This window comes from Mus musculus, chromosome 10, assembly GCF_000001635.26.
Source record: "Mus musculus strain C57BL/6J chromosome 10, GRCm38.p6 C57BL/6J".
Lineage (NCBI taxonomy): Eukaryota > Metazoa > Chordata > Mammalia > Rodentia > Muridae > Mus > Mus musculus.
Window position 1 is genome coordinate 88,790,042 of NC_000076.6, and position 18,914 is coordinate 88,808,955.

General features: G+C 43.0%; 1 protein-coding gene across 1 annotated transcript in view; it reads right to left on the reverse strand.

Annotated features, from left to right (window-relative positions):
• Utp20 (UTP20 small subunit processome component) overlaps nucleotides 1–18,914 on the reverse strand; it is an 80,208-nt gene that overhangs the window by 43,435 nt on the left and 17,859 nt on the right. The window contains exons 16-25 of the mRNA NM_175158.3: nucleotides 17,286–17,436; nucleotides 16,095–16,157; nucleotides 14,482–14,640; nucleotides 11,076–11,152; nucleotides 8,643–8,722; nucleotides 8,240–8,480; nucleotides 5,336–5,524; nucleotides 2,558–2,648; nucleotides 1,643–1,728; nucleotides 1,010–1,135 (exon numbers count right to left, since the gene is read on the reverse strand). Coding sequence (NP_780367.2) covers nucleotides 1,010–1,135; nucleotides 1,643–1,728; nucleotides 2,558–2,648; nucleotides 5,336–5,524; nucleotides 8,240–8,480; nucleotides 8,643–8,722; nucleotides 11,076–11,152; nucleotides 14,482–14,640; nucleotides 16,095–16,157; nucleotides 17,286–17,436 — 1,263 coding nt within the window. The remainder of the gene's footprint in view (nucleotides 1–1,009; nucleotides 1,136–1,642; nucleotides 1,729–2,557; nucleotides 2,649–5,335; nucleotides 5,525–8,239; nucleotides 8,481–8,642; nucleotides 8,723–11,075; nucleotides 11,153–14,481; nucleotides 14,641–16,094; nucleotides 16,158–17,285; nucleotides 17,437–18,914) is intronic.

The window sequence follows — 18,914 nt, forward strand, 5'->3', positions numbered from 1 at the left end:
TTTATTTATTTATTTATGGTTTTGGTTTTTTGAGACTTTTTAAAAGTACTATTAACCATCTCACATGTTTTCAAGTAACTGGGGAGTAAGTAAGCTCACAGGAACAGACATAAGTTTTCCAAAGAAGAGGTGTATTAATCAACTTTTTATTTATTTATTTATTTATTTATTTATTTATTTATGGTTTTGGTTTTTTGAGACTTTTTAAAAGTACTATTAACCATCTCACATGTTTTCAAGTAACTGGGGAGTAAGTAAGCTCACAGGAACAGACATAAGTTTTCCAAAATCCTAATTTTCATTTGACTGTTAAATTAGTAACTTGAAACAAATTCTGTCATTTGTTTCCTTTGAATTGTCAAATTCACTGCATTGCTAAGGAAATTCCTGTGAAACAGCCAAGTTTAAACTGAAAGATACTTCATTATCTAGGCTTTCAAATAAAAATGGTGTTGCATGAAAAAAAGGGCGCAGCTAGTTTAGCTTGCAGCTCATACACATAAGCATTACTCTGAGATAACCAGTGTGCAGCAGGAGTACCTCACACAGCCTCCTACTTCAGCACAGACCAGTAAAACAGTCCATACGCAGAGCCAACATTCAAAGGGCACTATAGAAAATAAGCCTATTTTGTCTTCACCATTTTCTCCAATTATGTGTCTATGAAGACTCCGAGTACAGTCTGGAGCCAATGTCCAAAAGATCCAGGTAAAAAAGAGAAAAAGCAGGGGTAGAGATATGGCTCAGCAGGCGGAGTACTTGCCCAGCACACACAAAGCCCTGGGTTCGATCCCCAGACTGCATAGAACTAAGCATGGTGATGCACGCCTCAACAAGAGTTCAAGTTCATCCTCAGCTACACAGAGTCTGAGGCCAGCCTGAGCTAAGGAGACCCCATTTAAACAAACAGAAAGCAGAAACAATGAAATGTTTCCATTACAATTGCTGAAAAGAATCATGACTGTATCAGAACCGTGTTTTAATTTACATTTTTAAGCAGTATACATACCTCATCAGAATCGGAAACAAGTCTGCCCGGTGGGCCGCTTTCACTACCGTGTTATCTTCTGAGATGTTGAAATGCACGATCTCTTCCTTAAAGCTCCTGTCGTCCAGCAGCCTTTGTAAGTTTTCCCTTTCAAAAGACACAGCACAACCTGTAGCTCAGTGCAGGGCACTTGCCAACGATGGAAAGAGCAGTGTGTACAAGTACAGCTAAAATTCCTAGTAAGTAGTTCATACTGAAGCCCACACCCGGAAGGACAATCCTCACAAAATGTCTGTAAGTTGCAAGAGGTAAATGGCTCGGAAGGGATGAGAGTTGGCCCCTAACCTGATGTTTAGGAGCACACGGCACAGAAGCTTTTCCTCTCAGGCAGCACCTTCGCAAAGGTTTTATGGAATTATGGTAACAAGGACAGAGAAATGTTACTACTTTCTAAGACATATTTTTAAAACTAATAATCTCTTTTCCATTTTCTTATCTGCAGACAATAATTCCACAAATACACTTGAGGCTTTCATTTCTTGCCTGGAAACAGTTATGGTTACTTTGGAAGAGGGGGCTTCTTAGGCCTGTGAGACATTATTTCAGAAGCGGCTCTACGTAAAAGGTGATGTTTCTCTAGCTTATGTTGCTCACCTGTAAGGGAGGATATGAGGATGTCTATACGTCATTATGCAGTCCAAGGTTATCTTTTGCACAGCTTGATCTTGGTGCAGCAATAACTAGAAATGACATTTTACAGAATAAGTTAATGAAGTAATACATATACAAACCATGAAATAGAAATTTAACTAACCAAATAGTAAGAGTCTACCTTAAAAAAAAAGAAGAAAGAAAATGAAACTCTGACCTGAATTCTCTGTGTGAGCCTTGATTTTAACCAACTGTGCTGGCCCTGTGACAAGGACATTCTATACTATACAGTTAATATACTATACAGTTAATATACAATATAGTTATTAGTCAGCAAATGTCAAGAGAGGATTTGGCTGCGGTAGCTCTGGTTAGTAAGTTTAAAATACTATTCCTATGGTCAGAGACGTCTAAGGCCAGTCTGCTGAGCAGTTTAAGTTCCTCTAAAAGACTGTCCACATATGAGAAAGTTCACTTCCTCAGGGCATTGTATTTCCCAGTCATCTTTTTTGGAATTGGGGATATACATTATAATTACAGCTAACAACCATTTTCACATACCCGATCTCATTCTACTGAGTGGATTCAGAAACACGAGTCCCCAGCATGGCTGACTTACCATGAAGGAAAGGCAGCAGTCAGCCTTTCCCTATGATGTAACCATGACTTTACCGTTCTTCTAATACAGCTGCTCAGTGTCAGTCACTCCGCACTGAAGCCGACTCCAGAGTCAACTAAACTAGTACAAGCTAAAATTATACATGAAGATGACTTTCTAATGTGTGAGCCTATTAACATAGTAGTACTTAAAATCTAGAGATGGGCCCTATCCACGACTGCCGAAAACTCAGGTTGCTCTGGTAAAGAAAATGTGAGAAGAGTTGAGAGGTCAAAGCACACAGAATTTATTTGGCTTACCTGAAGATACAACTCGTACAACTTGGATTCTAGATATAAGGCCCGTGGGTTTGAGAACTTAGAGAAGACTTGTAAATGAGCAATTAGCTGCCTAAACAAAAAGAGAGGTCATTGTAGAAGTAAATAATAGAGACCATCTTGAAATAACATTTCCCACCACTTTATCTTCTGACAAGTATTCCAAACAGTCCACCCGTAAGTCTGTTGTTATCACCCAAGCAAAATTTTTAATGCTTAGAAAGATTATTTTCTGGAAACTTCAAATCTCAGGCGGCGGTGCCCCACAATCCAGGCTTTGCACCACAGTAAACCCTCAGGATGTGGTAGAAAGGCTTAGCTAAACCAAAACTGGACAGCAGGTGGAGAAAACAGTAGGCTTTCAGCAGGTAAGCAGGGATGGTTTGGGGACTTATTCTTTTGTGAGGTTTCACGAGTCAGGCAAGGAAGTGGCAGAATTCACCTGCCTCTTGCTCACAGAACATAAACACGGATGCCATACAACCGGGTTTAGGTGACAATGGCTCTTATTTGCACAACTGACAAAACATCCAGAAAGGCTCTGGGATGGAGAGGTAGGAGGCCGATAGGACTGCCCAGAACAAACACATCATCTACTGAAGCAGATAGAGAAGCGTGTCTACCTCATTTGCCCACCTGATTCCCTAGTACACGGACTCTAGCAAGCAAGGTTAGTCACTGGAAGCATCGGTCTACTCATACACTGAGATAGCACTGAGGGCCTCGTTATCAGTTCATCCACTCACCTTCCCTCTTCCTACTCTTCAGGGTCTCATGGACTGACTATGTAGGGCTGGTTTGCCTGGAACTTGCTATGCACATCATCAGGCGGCTTTGAACTCAGAGATTTGCTTGCATCTACCTTCTAAGTGCTGTGATTAAAGGTAGGGGTGTGTGTGTGTGTGTGTGTGTGTGTGTGTGTGTGTCTGTGTGTGTGCACGTGTACCACATAGCCAACACAATTTATTCCCATTTTCAATGATGGAACCTGATAGCAATGTTCTAGGTTTGGGTATGGGAAGTAGATGAATCCTTACAGAATTTCTCTTTTTCTTCTTTCTTTCTGTTCCTGAACTACTCATAGAATGCTCATAGAATGCTGCCTGAGCACAGAGCCACATGCATGCCAGGCAAGCACTCTGCCTACTGAGCTACAGGCCAAGCAACTCTCCACTTTCAGTGTTTTTAGACAAGTTCCTTAAGAACACTTCAATGGACCAGGAGGAAGGCAGATAATAATGAGAATGCCACTTGAACCCCTACAGATTGTGAAAGCACCTTATGATTTTCATAAGAAAGAGCTTTAAGGAGCTAGAATCCAAAGCAAGCAGGGGTTCCATGATACAAGTTATGGTCAGTTATGAGAGTGTGAAGCCACCTAAGATAAGTTCAGTGAAGAACTACAAGTACACCTTCAAGTATGAACAGATTCTCTCAGTGGGTAGAATTGAGGCCAGGGCATTGGGAAAGAGTGTGTGTGCAGGTCCAGGGGTGAAAAAGGCCACGGTGTGACTGGATAAATGGCTCATTCATTTATTCAGCAAACACATAGCTCGAAGTAATCTTTTGTTAGGGATTATGATGATGGAAACCGAGGAGAGAAGAACAAGGAACTAAAGTTACATACAGCTTGGCTGTGACCCTTCCTGGGCCTTTGAACACTCTTTCCACTGGCTGACAGGTCCTTCCCTCTCTAACACTGGCATCAGCCAGTCTTTCGTCTGTCAGCAGCAAAGGTATCCTTCCCTCTGTAAAAGGTCTTCCCCCAGTCTTTGTCTCAGTCTTTGTGGTAGAAGGAAATAATTCTTTACAGTGCTTCCAGAAACCCCATAAACATAATCTGACCAGCGATTTGACACACACTGACATTGTAGGTGTTTGCAGTTCATCTTTGCAGCCCTGCACTTAGCAAAGAGCACTGGTGAGCTATCAAATGGATAAATCTATAAATGGCTAGTGTTGAAACACACAAGTGAGATCTAATTTAAGGGCAGCGCCAGCCTGGCCGATCATACCCTCAATCTAAACAATCTTCAGGTAAGCTCAAAGAGCCCCTAAAAGCAGCCCTCCGCCCGCCCCTTGGTTCCTTTTTTATAGTTTGGAACACTTTAGGTAAATGAATAACCAAGGGAACTGGAAGACACTGTAGCACAGGTAACAAGCAGGAGCCAAGTCGGAGGCAAAGGGAGGTGCTGACCAGAGGCTCTGCTGCCTCTTCCCTGCTGCACAACACAGCGCCCTAGCCTGCAATGCTCTCATCTGTAAAGGAACCATGACAAAAAAGAGCCACGTCAACAGTTCCTCATGTACTCAGATTCTGTGGTGACACAAGAAAGTTAGTCAGCAATTGTTCCAAAACAAAGCAGCAATCTTCACGGTGGCCAAGAGACTAAAGAAAAGGGCAGAGAGATCCAAGATAGCAACATGCAACTGACTGGGCCACACCGACAGAAGTGCGTTCCTGGGTAGCATCAATACCAGCAGATCCCCATCAATGTCACTTGTATCATTCTGGGTCTGTCTGCCTTTCTCTTTGATGTCACAGAACACCACAGACAGTTCTCAATGCCTGGCACCAGCATGTTTCAGAGTAAGAATCTCCAAAGACTGACAAAACTGTCCAGAGAATCTCAGGACAGTATATCAATAATTATCTGAGGAGTCCATCTTTCATGAAGCCATTTCCCAGGCAGACAGGAAGGACTGTACTGCTCTCCCCACAAGCACAGCTCCATGCTCAGCCTGTGGTGGGGAACTCACTTTGCTGCAGCCCTTCTCGTCTTTTTCTTCTGGGGCGCGTCCTCTGTGGGCACGGCCTCTTCCTCCAGTTCCTCATCCTCCCCAGCAGCAGGTTCTTCCTCCTCCTCCTCCTCAGCCACTGCTCCTCGACCTTTTTTGCGTAGATCCTGAGTAGGAGCAACTTGCAGATCTGCTGGATAATACTCATTGCTGTAAGAGGACGTAGGTGAGAGCAACAGTGAGGAGTGTGTGCATCAGAAAGGTACCTATGGCACACTGGAACGAACGAACGAACACACACACACACACACACACACACACACACACACACACACACACACACACACTCTCTCTATCTCTCTCTCTCTCTCTCTCTCTTATTTTACTCTATGTGCTGGGTGCTTTGCCTGCATGTTATGTCTGTGCACCAGATACGTGTTTGGTACCAACAGAGGTCAGCAGAAAAGGACATTGGATCCCCTGGGCTGAAGTTACAGATGGCTGTCAACCACCACGTAGGTGCTGGGAACTGTACTTCGGTCTTTACAAGAGCAGCCAGGGCTCTTAACCACTGAGTCATTTGTCCAGTCCTACACTAGTATTCTCTTTCCTTCAGTCTGTCTCACTGACAAGTCAATCACTATCAGTAGAAGGTAGTCTGCTATATTACTTCATTGTTGAAAAGATTTGAAATGTCTACTATGTGCTGAAGTGAAATCGGCCTTATCTCTGGTCAGAAGTGGACTATATTGAAAGATTAATGTAAAATATTAGGACTGAGGGCTGTAGAGTTGGCTCAGCGGTTAAGAGCAGTGACTGCTCTTCCAGAGGTTCTGAGTTCAATTCCCAGCAACCACATGGTGGCTCACTAATGGGATTCAATGCCCTTTTCTGGTGTGTCTGAAGCCAGCTACAGTGTGCTCATATGTAATACATAAAATAATAAATAAATCTTTAAAAATATTAGGACTGTATTTCTTTCTTACTTTGTCAATGTCCTTTCAAAAATATAAAATTACAAACTTAAATAGTCAAAGCAATAGTAAGCAAAATGTAACAAAGTCAGAAACATTATCTTATTTCCTAACAAACTAAAAAGCTGCTTGATCAAAACAGTATCATCCTAGCATGAAAACAGGTACACAGCCAGCTGATGGGCTTTTAATAGCCAATGAGCTGAGAACTCTGGAGAAAGGGTAGTCTTTTCAGGAAGTGGTAGAGGGATACCCATGTGCAAAAAGATGCACCTAGACTTCCGTTTCTCATGCTTACAGGACTCAATGGAAAAGTGGGTTAAAGATAAAAGGCCTACACTAGGAGACTACCAGGGAAAAGAGAAAAGCAATGCTGCCTTTCAGTCATATGGGGAAAGTTGTTGTTGTTGTTGTTGTTTTTTAATAACAAGTACCCAAAAGCACATAAAACAAAATGTGCCCCCTATTCTTAAACATTAGTACCAGGTTTTGTTAAAGCACGGAGGCCTTCCTCTAATATAGATGACCCGCTTCTACTACAGGCTCCTGTTTCTGCTCCTATACTCCATAGCATCCTTACAGAAAGCTCTTTGTCCTTAAATAAAAGGGTGATGATACTGAAGGTTATTACAGTGGGACATTTATAGTCTATGAACACCAAACTCAGCTTTCCCAGGCACAGCCCTAGCTACTTTGCTAAACAGCAGCCATTTCCTCTACGACCTCCTACACAACTCAAGAGAAAAGCCAGACAGCTCTTTTTTATAAGGGAGTGGCTTTGTGTCAACAAGACAGAAGCTGGTACCAGGAGTGTGGGGCTATTGCTGTGACATGTTTTGGGAAGGACTTTGGAACTTTGGACTAGAAAAGCCATTGAGTGTTTAGAGCTCAGAAGGAAGTTCTTAAGAGCTCGAAAGATACTGTTCAGAGTAGTGCAGAAGACGGAGGTCTAACTTGTGAAGTTTCAGAGGAAAATTTAACGACTCTCTCAGGGCTGTTGCTATTTTGAATTGAGATTCTGTGGTTCTGGTCAGCTGGAACTGAAGAATCAGACACAATTACCAAGAGGCCAGCCACCACTGAAGTGGAACCTTTGTGTTACTAGGACAATTGATGTTGGTTAGCTGGAGCTGAGAAATTACAGGTGATTAAGGAGACCAGTATCACAGGTGAAATCTTCTAGGGAGTGTTCCCTGAGAGCACAGAGAAGCTGTGCTCCAGATGTGGCCAACATTTGCAAGTCCTCATGTTTCTGCTTAAACAGCCCTCTTCCCTGACAATGAAGGCCAAACACCTCACTCCCACAAGGCCAGGACTAACTTCCTGCTCTGACCTCTACTGAATCTCTCCTTGGATCATTCTAAACTGGTCACCCAAATCTCCTTTCTGTTCCCTGGACAAGCTCAACATGCTGTGGCTTATGTCCTACTCAATCTAACCCCATACCTCCTTCCCATGTGACAAAGCACACTAGAACTTATTATTTAGTTCTGTTTTACACAACACATCCTTTCAAAGCAATCCGTTCAAAGCACTCAAGACTCTCAGACTTACACACTCAAAACAAAACAAGGCTTCAGGAGCTCTTACTATTCTTCAAGAGTACATCCCTTAGCATTGAGACTCGAACAGCAGACATGGTTATGTCACTCCCAGGCAAGTACGAAAACAATGAACAGGGAAAGAAAGAGCAAGGCCTTTGTATACTGACCAAACTCAGCATGGCCCCTCCTTTGTGGTAACCTGACCTATTTTTATTAGCATTATTTGTATGTTGATTCATATATAACTAAATGGTGAACAAAACTGGTTTAGTATTTGCCTGAGGGAGGAAGTGCTTTGCAGACATGATAATGGTTTGAAACATGACAAAAAATTCAAAATGCCCAGCCAGTAAGGAGGCTGATACCTCGCTTTTACACTGTGCCAGGGGTAGAGTCCTAGCCCTTACTTGATGAATCTCAGGAAAAGAGGGGAGAGTTCCCTGGACCGTGGCTCTACTCGCTCTGGGAATTTGGCCAAAGCTCTCCAAAGCAAGAATCGGAAGTTGGTGTGGTCCAGTCGCTCCCGACAGTCGGTTTTCAATGCTAACTGCTGCTGGTAAAGATCCCCAACGTCTCCTTCCTGGGTTTGCTCCCAACTTTCATCTCCTGTAGACTCTTCATCCCTCACATCCTTGTGAAGTTCTTTCTCTGCAATAGAAAAGTGTCACTCTCAAGCCTGTAGACCACTGCTTGGCCTTAAGACAGGATGTGTGCTTTCTAGTAACACAAAGAGAACAGCACCATCTCAGAACTTTATCAAACTAAACAAATAAATACGGTGTCCCAGCCCTCCAAGATTCCTGTTCATACCGGCATGGGAAGCTGCCTTTTCTAGATGTTCATAGCAGACATTCCAGAATTGCTTGTTTTCCATTCCATAGGCATGAGAACTAAGAGAAAAAGATCATAAAATACACGATACAGCATGGTCTTAAGTGTGAAATATCCCAGTAGAAAAATGTAAAACAATCAACTACGGTTAAATCTGTTGTTTGTACACTGCCTACATTGCACAGACTACGAATTTTATTTCTCGTTATTCGATCATGCATATGATGTGCCTGAACGAGTGGGGGCATACATGGTCCAGTGTCTGTGCAGAGAATAGTCGTCAGGTTATTTGGGGAGCTAGTTCTCTCCTTCTACTGCAGGATGCAAGGACTGAACTCAGGCCGTCAGACTTTTGCAGTGACAGCTTTCCCCTATTGAACCACCTTGACAGCACACACACTATTTTCATAAATGACTGCAGGAGAGCTTTCAAATGTAAGTCGATACACGTGGACGATTTAGTTCTGTTGATGATACGTGGAATAAGCCTCCCTCTGAAGTCTAAGCTAGTCTAGAACCCATTTTGATGTCCCAAACTGTCAGACAATCTGCTGGCCCCACCACCGAGTGCTTGGCATGAACTACCATATCCAGTGAGGGAGACTAATGTTAAAAACACAGTAAAAAAAAAAAATGGAACCTTTTGCTTTCACCTTTTCCTCTCTGTTGCTGTAGCAAACGCCATAGCCAAAAGCAACTTGGGAGGGAAATGTTTACTGACTTACACTTCCAGCTTACTACTCACTGTCTCCTCAGAGGAGGAAGTGAGAGGCAGAGGGCATGGAGGAGCGCTGAGAGCACGGAGGAGCGCTGAGAGCGTGGAGGAGCACTGCGTGCTGCCTTACTCCCAGGCTTGGGTGCACCTGCCTTAGGGACTGTGCTTCCCACAGGGCTGGGTGCTCCCACTAACAACCAGTCAGGACAAGTCCTCAGACAAGCCCAATACAGAAACTGACTCACTGACTCTCTCTGCAGGTGACTCTGGACTACGTCAGGTTGACAAGGCTAAGAAGGATTGTATGTGAGGGAGGGCCCATTAAGGAAAGAAAGTTGCCTGAAAGACAATAACTGCTGCACTACAGTTAGTTAAAAAATATATACTTCTCTGCACCTAATTCAAATTTGACTATCTATATGCTTTTCAACTGGGTGTAGTGGCACATGCTTCCAATGTCACCACTTGTGAGGTAGAGAGATCTGTGTTAGTTCAAAGCCAGCTTTGTCATCATAGCCAGTTCAAGGCAAGCCAGGAATACATATTTAGAATCTGTCTCACTTTTCAGAACTGCATACTGACACACGAAATGAATCAATCATGTAGAGTTATTTTTGTTTTTGTTTTCTTTTTACAGTCTAAAGCCCCTACAATAACATTCTTATGTTTTCTCTATTAATCTTCCATCCCTCATCTTTCTTCTCATTCCCTTCTCCTTCATCCTCCTCTTTCCTGAGACATATAGCTTCGTCGCTCAGCCTCAAATTTGTGAAGCTCCTTGCCTTAATCTCCTGAATCCTGGGACTACAAGTGTGCATCAGCACACCTGCCTCCCACTAATGAACACAAAATTTACACTAGGTCTGACTCTGGTTATGCACAGTGTGTACTGCACATGGAAAACAGTCCCCAACAATAAAATAGCCTAGCCACTATAGGGAGGGAGACTTTAGAAGCATTCCGTGACTCAGGAGCCAACATTGTGATAATGGACCATTGATTACACACATGTCACTTCCTATCTTTTGAAGGCTCCCCCAACTGCCCCCAAAAAGCCAATTGAAGTCAAAAGCCATTTATTTTCACTATCCTTGTTTGATTGCTCTGAAAGGAAGTAAAAAGCAGGCAAATTGGTTCAAAATTGAAGAGGGATTTGTTTATTCTGCTTCTGTCAAGTAAGAACTAATAAGATCGGGAAAGGCATGACATATGACATGTTTCCAGTCTGACAAAAGCCAGAGTAAAGCGTCAAGGACAAACATCTGTAAAAGGACTGATTTCTTTATCTCAGCCACAGCATACGCTATTTTGTGACTATTAAAATAATTTGTTTGAGTTAAAGGTGTGTGTGGTAGTATGCTAGACAGCTAGGATTTTGAAAAGTTCTTATTTTTAAAGTATGGTTCAGTGATTTATTATGTAAAAATAAAAATATGTAATTATCACAATATATCTTTTGATCATATAAACAGTATCATAAAGTAAAAAGAAAACCCTCCAGTCATTTAAGTGCACTGAAATATTTGTATAGCTAGCCTACTGAAAAACAGGTACTAGAGAGAATCTCTATTTTTCTTTCTCATGTTGTTTCACAAAGGAAACTTAAAACACACCTACATGGAACACAGGTCTGGCCCTGGCCCCATCATTCTGCATCAGTTAAAGTGAACGACCCCATCCACTCAGCCCATGCTTACCTTATGAGCTCAATAACAGGGTCCCAGAGGGCACTGAAGTTGACATACAGCATACCTAACAGATAACGGAGTGGCACCTGCAGGTCCAAGAGAGTGGTTTAGTAAGCATGTGACAGGCTGCAGGAGAAGGAGAGAAGTGCTCAAATGTGCATGACCCTTGGAGAAAGTGGGGTTTGGGAAGACGCTTGCATTTACAAGGGAAGGTTCTTGGTATTAACTCAGAAGTCAGTGTGAAATAAATTTTTCCAGCTCCTAAAATCTTACTCATACTCATTAGAAAACAGTATGCAAGCTTATCCCAGATGTTTGCTCACAAAGTCTAAATCCAACTGGGAACAAAATTCCATCATAAACACTACCATGACCCAAAGCATCATACATTAATAAAGTGTAGACACTAAAGGACAACAACGACAATGACAACAACAACAAAACAAAACTAAAAATCCCAAGTTGTAGGAATGGTGGCTGAAACCTCCTATAATTGCTGATGCCCCAGTTCATTCTTTCTTGCTTTTTGGGGGTGGGGGTGGTATCTCTTTGTATAGCTCTAGCTGTCCTGGAACTCACAATGTAAACTAGGCTGGTTCAAGATCACAGAGATCTGCCAGTCCCTGCCTTTCAAATCCCACGACTAAAGGCATGTGCCACCATTAGATGTCTGAGTCCTTGAACCCGTGCTCTCAGAGACTTCAGGGGTCCCAGACTCAGGTCCTAAAGCTTTCTCAGCTTCTACACAGCATTCATCATTACCAATACTACATTCTCCGGGCTAGACACTATGGAGAACGGTAGATTTTTATTTTATTTATTTTTTTAAATTTGGGAGTGGGATATAGATACATGCTCTGGCTGTAATCCCCATTCCAAATGAAATGTAGAGAACACTAATAATCACACCAGCAAAGAATGATCCTACATGAAAGAAAGAGGAATGCCTTTCTCAGCTTGCTCCTAATGAGTCCATGATAGATTTTCCAAAGGCAAAGCCAATATCCTGCAGCCGTGAAAAATTTGGTGAAGAATATTGGCTTTAAACCAGACATAGTATCCTCCCTCGAAAGGAGTCATTGCTAAAAAGGGACTAACGCTGCCCACACTTTGCTGTGAGAACTGAATGAGATTACTATGGGAAGGATTATGAATGGAAAGGCATGTTGTGAATTACAAAGCACAAAACTTGTTCTTTTCTAGACAGACTTGGTTTCATACATATATTATTAATTAGCATGCTTGTTTTTACAGTTCTGAATAGAAGTACTTGAGCTGTCTGGCCTGAGGCAAGGGTGTGTAGCAAAGGGAAACAGGAACTATGTAAGATCCATGACGCCTCGGCAGAATCTCAGTTCCTCTAACTAGGCACTACCTGATCTTGAGCAAAGCCTGAGCTCACCGTGCCTCAGTTTCCTTCTCTGTAAAGTATCCTAGGCTGCCTCCCATCCCCTATGCTTCTGGGCATGCCCAAATCCAACAGGAAGCAAAGCTTGGCTTTTAAAATATTCTTCCTCAAAGAGACTTCCAGAATGCCATACATGACTTGTTCTTTCTTGACATGGCAAGGATAGAAATGAGGCTAACACTGATAACTACTTTATTCTTACAGTTCTCTTTGTATATTTTACAGCCATGCACTCAGTGTGGCTGTTCTGATAGTTACTTGTTTTACGGTCAGTCTCTGAATCCTAAAACTTAGCTATCGCCAATTCTTGACACGCAGTGGCCAGAGAGCATTATAACATGAAATGATCCTGATATGGAAGGACCAGGATTGCTTAGTCTACTTTCAATGGGTTTTGCCTAGAGTAAAACAAGAAAACAAAACAAAACAATTCCTATTTTCACTCATTTTGTTTTTTAACATATACTGAGCTGCTCATGCTTTAAAAAAAAAAAAAAAAAAACTAATAAAGGAAACTGTGAGATTATGTCCCCAGTAGAGATCAAACAGAACACTCTTGTATAAACCACTTTTCATGAACACCTACTCAGCGGAGCAGAGCACAGTACTCAGATGATGAACTAAAGACCTAAAGTCCTCAAGGAATATATGATCTAGGGAATTCCTTCCAGAGGGGAGACAGGCCAGAATGGAGAGGCAATCTCAGCAGCAGCACGATTCCCATCAGACAGCAGGAGGGTGTGGGCGAAGGAGAGCCCGTCTGTGACATCACAGATGGACTGTGCTATCAGTTTCCCTTGGAGCCTGAAGACCACATCCATTTGCAGTTTCCCTGCATAACTTATGTGTGTCAGACCCCACTTCCTTTGCACATTTTTCCTCTGGGACATTACCACCTCCTTCAAGCTAAACATCACCCTTCTAGAAAATTCCAGACTCTTGAACAGATAGAGGGTCCCCTAGTCCTTGCTCCTGACACTGTCTCCCTGAAGGCAGAGGCTGAGATTTTGTTTCTCACCAGCACCTGGTCATTGCTCACCCACATAATGCTTGATGAAAGATTAATGCTAACACCCTTAAGAACTAGTATAATGTGCTTAGATGGTAGCTTGTTTTGTACTGGGATTTTAGATTTAGTTCATGCAGTTCTATAGCAACAGTGGACTACAGACTATTGTTTTCCTAATTCACAAACAAGGAAATGGTGTTGCCGACCCTTCACCTTGTTAGTCATGATTTAAATCTGTTGTGGGGTGCATCAGAGGCCAGCAGTCAGCTCTGCTTCTCATGTGATACATCTCTTCAACCTGCTCCCACATCACCAATCATACTCTACCCTGTATACCTTCTTTTAAAGGACAGAGTCTGAATTATTCTGTTGACAAACCTGGTTTCTGTCTGTCTGTCTGTCTCTCTTTCCCCCCACCCCTCTCTGGTAAGGCTTATGAAGGCAGACACCAGCTGAAAGTGAAGTCTTATACTTTAAGATGCTCACATGTCATAACTAGGTAGAAACACAAGAGAAACCCAAGATAAATGGGCTGCTGGCATAGTCCAAGCCTCCCTTCCTTAGGCACAGCAACACAAGAGTCACAGTCACTGTGTCACACCTTCACATACTCAAAAGGACACTACATTTAATAGGCTGAAGGAACAACTTAATTGAGGCATGGAAGAGAAAGAAGCAAGGTTTGCTTTACCTTGGAACAAGAATATTTTCATTGTTGCTAACTATGTGGTATGACCTCCCAAATACGATTTAAAACATAACTTAAGGAACAATTTTAAAGGGAAGGGAAAGACAGGGAAGGGGAGGGGAGGGAAGGGGAGAGGAGGGAAGGGGAGGGGAGGGGAGGGGAGGGGAGGGAAGGAGAGGGGAGGGGAGGGGAGGGGAGGGGAGGGGAAGGGAGGGGAGGGGAAGGGAAGGGAAGGGAAGGGGAGGGGAGGGAAGGGGAGGGGAGGGGAGGGGAAGGGAGGGGAGGGGAGGGGAGGAGACAGAGCCATTACCTCCTGCAGCCGTCCCTGAGGGACTGCACCCTGCACCACATCATGTCTCAGCTTCCTCAAGTGCAGAAGCTTTTCTCTGTAATCGCTCACAGTTGCTGGCACGAGTTCAGCCTGGCGTAATATAGCAAAGGCTGACTGTCGCTCCGAGAGCCCATCATCCTGAAAAGCCAGACAAAACCCGAGGCAGGTCAGAGCCTTGATTCCAAAAGGTACGTGAGGTACGACTGAAGGGTTTTGTGTTGTGACTTGGGCTCATACTATGCATCCCTGGTTGGCCTGGAGCTTGTTATGTGGTTCAGGCTGACCTCAAACTTACAGAAAATACCTCCTTCTTGCCTCCCAAGTGGCTAGGACTAAATGTGGGTACCACTATGCTCAGCTTTAAGGTTTAAAAATAAAACAAACAAACAAAAAAAATCCAACCAAGAATATGCTGAAGGAGGGTGAATCCTTAGAGCTCGATGGTCAGGCTGGTTCAGTGTGAAACTCTGTCTCTAAATATAATGATCAGGGTTGGAGTGGTGGCCCAGAAGTTAAGAGCAATGGTTGCTCTTCCACAGGTTCCTGGTTCAATCCCCAGCACCTCCATGGTAACTCATAAACTACCTGTAAGTTCAGTTCCAGGAGATGATACCCTCTTCTGGCCTTCTTGGGTACCAGACATGTAGACATTACACACATATACATGCAGGCAAAATATCCATACACATAAAAAATGATTGGCTCTAATGACACGCAAGCAACAGAAAATGGACTTAGCAGGCTGTACTTACTCATTCACATTTAAATATACATAACAATAAAGAGTATGAAGTAGACACAGAGAAACCCTGTCACAAACAGAGTATGAAGTGGCGGCAGCGGGGGGTGGTGGTGGGGGGCGGCATGGGAGAAGTTGGAGGGAGAAGGGATTTAACTATATTTTAGATTAAAAAAATAAGGTAGCAAACAATATAAGACACCAACATCGATCTCTAGTTTCCATATTCATGTGCAATAAATGTATGGGCACACACACACACATATGCACAAATACACATGTACGCCACACACACAGAGTAAACAGAAAGTTGTCAAAATGATTCAAACTAAACAGCATCTACTGAAATAAAGAAAATGCACGCATACGCGCGCGCGCGCACACACACACACACACACACACACACACACACACACACACACACACACACAGTGCAATTCACTCCTAGTCTCTGCATAACGGAGACAATTCTGCACATGCAGATATCCATCTGAGGGAGGTCACTGTGGTGCTGTGTTGGAAATTGGTAACTGAAACCCAACTTAAGCTCTCATCAGCAGAGGAATCAGTGAGACTGCAAATGTGGGGACTACTTAAACTTCAAAGGAAAGAGGCAAAACTAGAGGCACAGATATAGAAACTCCATGACAAACGAGCTTTCACCACGTCTGCTACCCAAGAGATTTGAAAGAACATTTAGTAGACTTAGTGGGAGACAAGAAAATGAATTCAAAAATAGCAATTTTTATCATATGTTTACACAGTTTCTGTAAAAAATATCACTTTGAAAATTAAATTATATATATGTTATGTTTTGAGTTTTTCATACTATCCATTCTAATAATTACAATACCTCCATTGAAACTGGAAGCCGGATGTCAAAATGATTTAGTATCCTTATTGTCAAAAGTCGAATCTAAAGAAAGTACAAGGGAGATTTCAGATTGCAATGTTTAAGTGAAGGAAGAAACGGGTGTGTGGCTGGCGAAGTCCACAGCTCACAAAATCCACGAGGCACTGTCTCATCAGTGCAAAGCCTGCCTTTTCTAGTCCTTGTTTCATATCCAACAACGACCAACATTTAATTCCAACAGTAAATGAATTAAAAATAGTATGAAACTGAGTGGGTGAGGTTGCCCAATACACAATCACATTGTTTCCGCTATGACAGTAATTAAGCGCAAGGGCCTGACTACGCTTATATACAATTCAGCGACAGCCAGCAGCTCGAGGCTCCTTAGCAACACAGGGTAGCCCACACTCGAATAAGTAGGTGAACCACCTAAAGTACTTCTTTTCTTTTTTCTCTCTTTCTCTTTCTTTCTTTCCCTCCTCTCCTTCCCCCTCCCCCCTCCTTCTTCCTTCCTTCCCTTTCTTTCTTTCCTTTCTTCCTCTCTCTCTCTCTCTCTCTCTCTCTCTCTCTCTCTCTCTCTCTCTCTCTTCCTTCCCTTCCTTTCCTTTCTCCAAGACAGGAAAATTGACATGTGAAATTTGTCAACTGTTATTACCTGGCTGTCCTGGATCTCACTATGTAGACCAGGCTGGCCTTAAACTCACACAGATCTGCCTCCGAGTGCTGGGTTAAAGGTGTACACACTCCTACTATGCCTGGTTTAAGTTTTATTTTTTCTAAATTTGCAAACTTTTTGAGAACAGCAGTGTATCACAAGAACACATTCTAGTTTTAAGTTGTAAGACACAGATAGGTTATTTACCTTTTAGTATAAGCACAATTTTCTAGTCCATAAAATGTCTACTATACATGCCTGTACAATGTAGATTTAGTCAAACAAATACCACCTATAAGTACGTAAGTTAAAGAAAAATTATTTTATTTATCTAGTTTTTTCTTCTACCCTAGTCCTACTGAATTGGAATGGTTGGAGGCAGAAACCTAAGGTTTGTAATTTTACTGATCATCCTAACCAGGCTCGCTGTGATCAGACTGCGGCCAGGGTTTAGCGATCACTGATGGAAATCACCCACAGCAACACCCTGATGAGAAAGTGAGTGACCACAAGGTGAACTCACAACGCAGTGTTACCTTGGAGACACCAGTTGAGATATTTGCTTGTAACTTGGGAAATAATTCCATTAAAGCCTCCTCAGAGAGTGGCCCTTTGCATCCACATAATGCTAGCCTCTGATAATAGAGATCGGCCAACAGCAACACAGATGGCTCCGTTGGAAAGGTCCTGCAACAAGATATTTATGAGAGTCAAACTGCATCATACTGCCAAGTTACTAAGAAATGTCCGCTAACGAGGGAAAGATGAAATGCAGCAGGCCTAAGTTTTATAGAGACATCCATCATCACTTTATAGCTGAAGACAAGGTTGCCAAGTGAAGGATGTGCTTAGACATAATCTGCTAGCTAGAAGCAGAGGCAGGAGGACTAGAACCTCCGACGCTGCTACCCCAATCCACAGCTGTGAGTGGCAGCGGCACCCAAAGAGCACATGTGAAATTTGTCAAGTGTTATCTGCATGCTGGGCACTGAGCCGTGGGGAGGAAAAGCACAGCCCATACCCCAACCCTCCACCGTGACAGGCTACAGACCCTCCATATGCCAATTTCATTCACAGACATGGTCTGAGAGCCTGGCATATACCAGTGATTTTTCTAGACACTGGATAGAAAAATAAACCAAAGACAAAGTTCTTATTCTCCTGAAACTCACATTCTAGGAAAAGGTTGTCACATTACACTAAAAAATACTCAGTAGTCCAGTGGTAAATGCTCGGGAGGAACGCATTCAGGGGAGGAGGCTATAGAGGCAGCAAGAGAGTAGATGGCAGAGACCAGTGGGTAAAGGGATACAGGACGGTCACAGAATACAGAAAAGAGGACATAAGGCTATCTGAAGGAAAAGCACTCTAGGCAGAGGAGGGACGCCAAGGCCCTCTCTGACACCTGCTCCCCTACCACCCTAATATACACACATACCTACAGGAACATTAGAGACCAGTGTAGCCAGGGCCAAGTGAACAAGGAAACACGGGTGATGTCAGGAAAGGACTTGAGACTTTACTCCAGTAAGAGGGTTAGCACAGGAGGAGAGCTGCCCAGCAACACTAGCCCTCAGGGCAGGAACTCTGCTGGGGGCTGCCCCATGCACTGTATATTGTTAAGCCAGAGCCTTGGCCTCAGCCTACTAGGAACCACAACAGACTTCTCAATAATGAACCAGTGCTTCCTCCAGAGTCAGCAGCTGGTCCATCGCATCACACAGCAAACAGATAACAGCTGGGAAGGTTCTTGGAAATGCAGGTCCCACGCTGTGAGGTAAGATGTAGAAGCATGTATAGGTACCTCACTAAAGAGGTAAGAGAAGGGGATGCCTAGTGTATGTGAACCTTTGGTTTCATCCGCAGCATAACAAATGAATTTTTCGTTTATATGCACCTGGGCTGGACATTGTAATGCATACTCTTTAATCTTAGTACTTGAGAGACAGAGCAAGGTGGATCTCTCTGAATTCAAGGCCAGCATGGTCTACAGAGTGAGTTTCAGGGCTGTGTAGAAACCCTATTTCCAAAACAGCAACAACAACAACAAATCCAGCATTTTAACTTTATAACCCCAAACCTAGGAATATTGTGAAATATTCCTTCGCAAAGATAACTGTATACTTAAAATACTTAGTCTGTTAAAAATTGTTTATTTTAGTTGA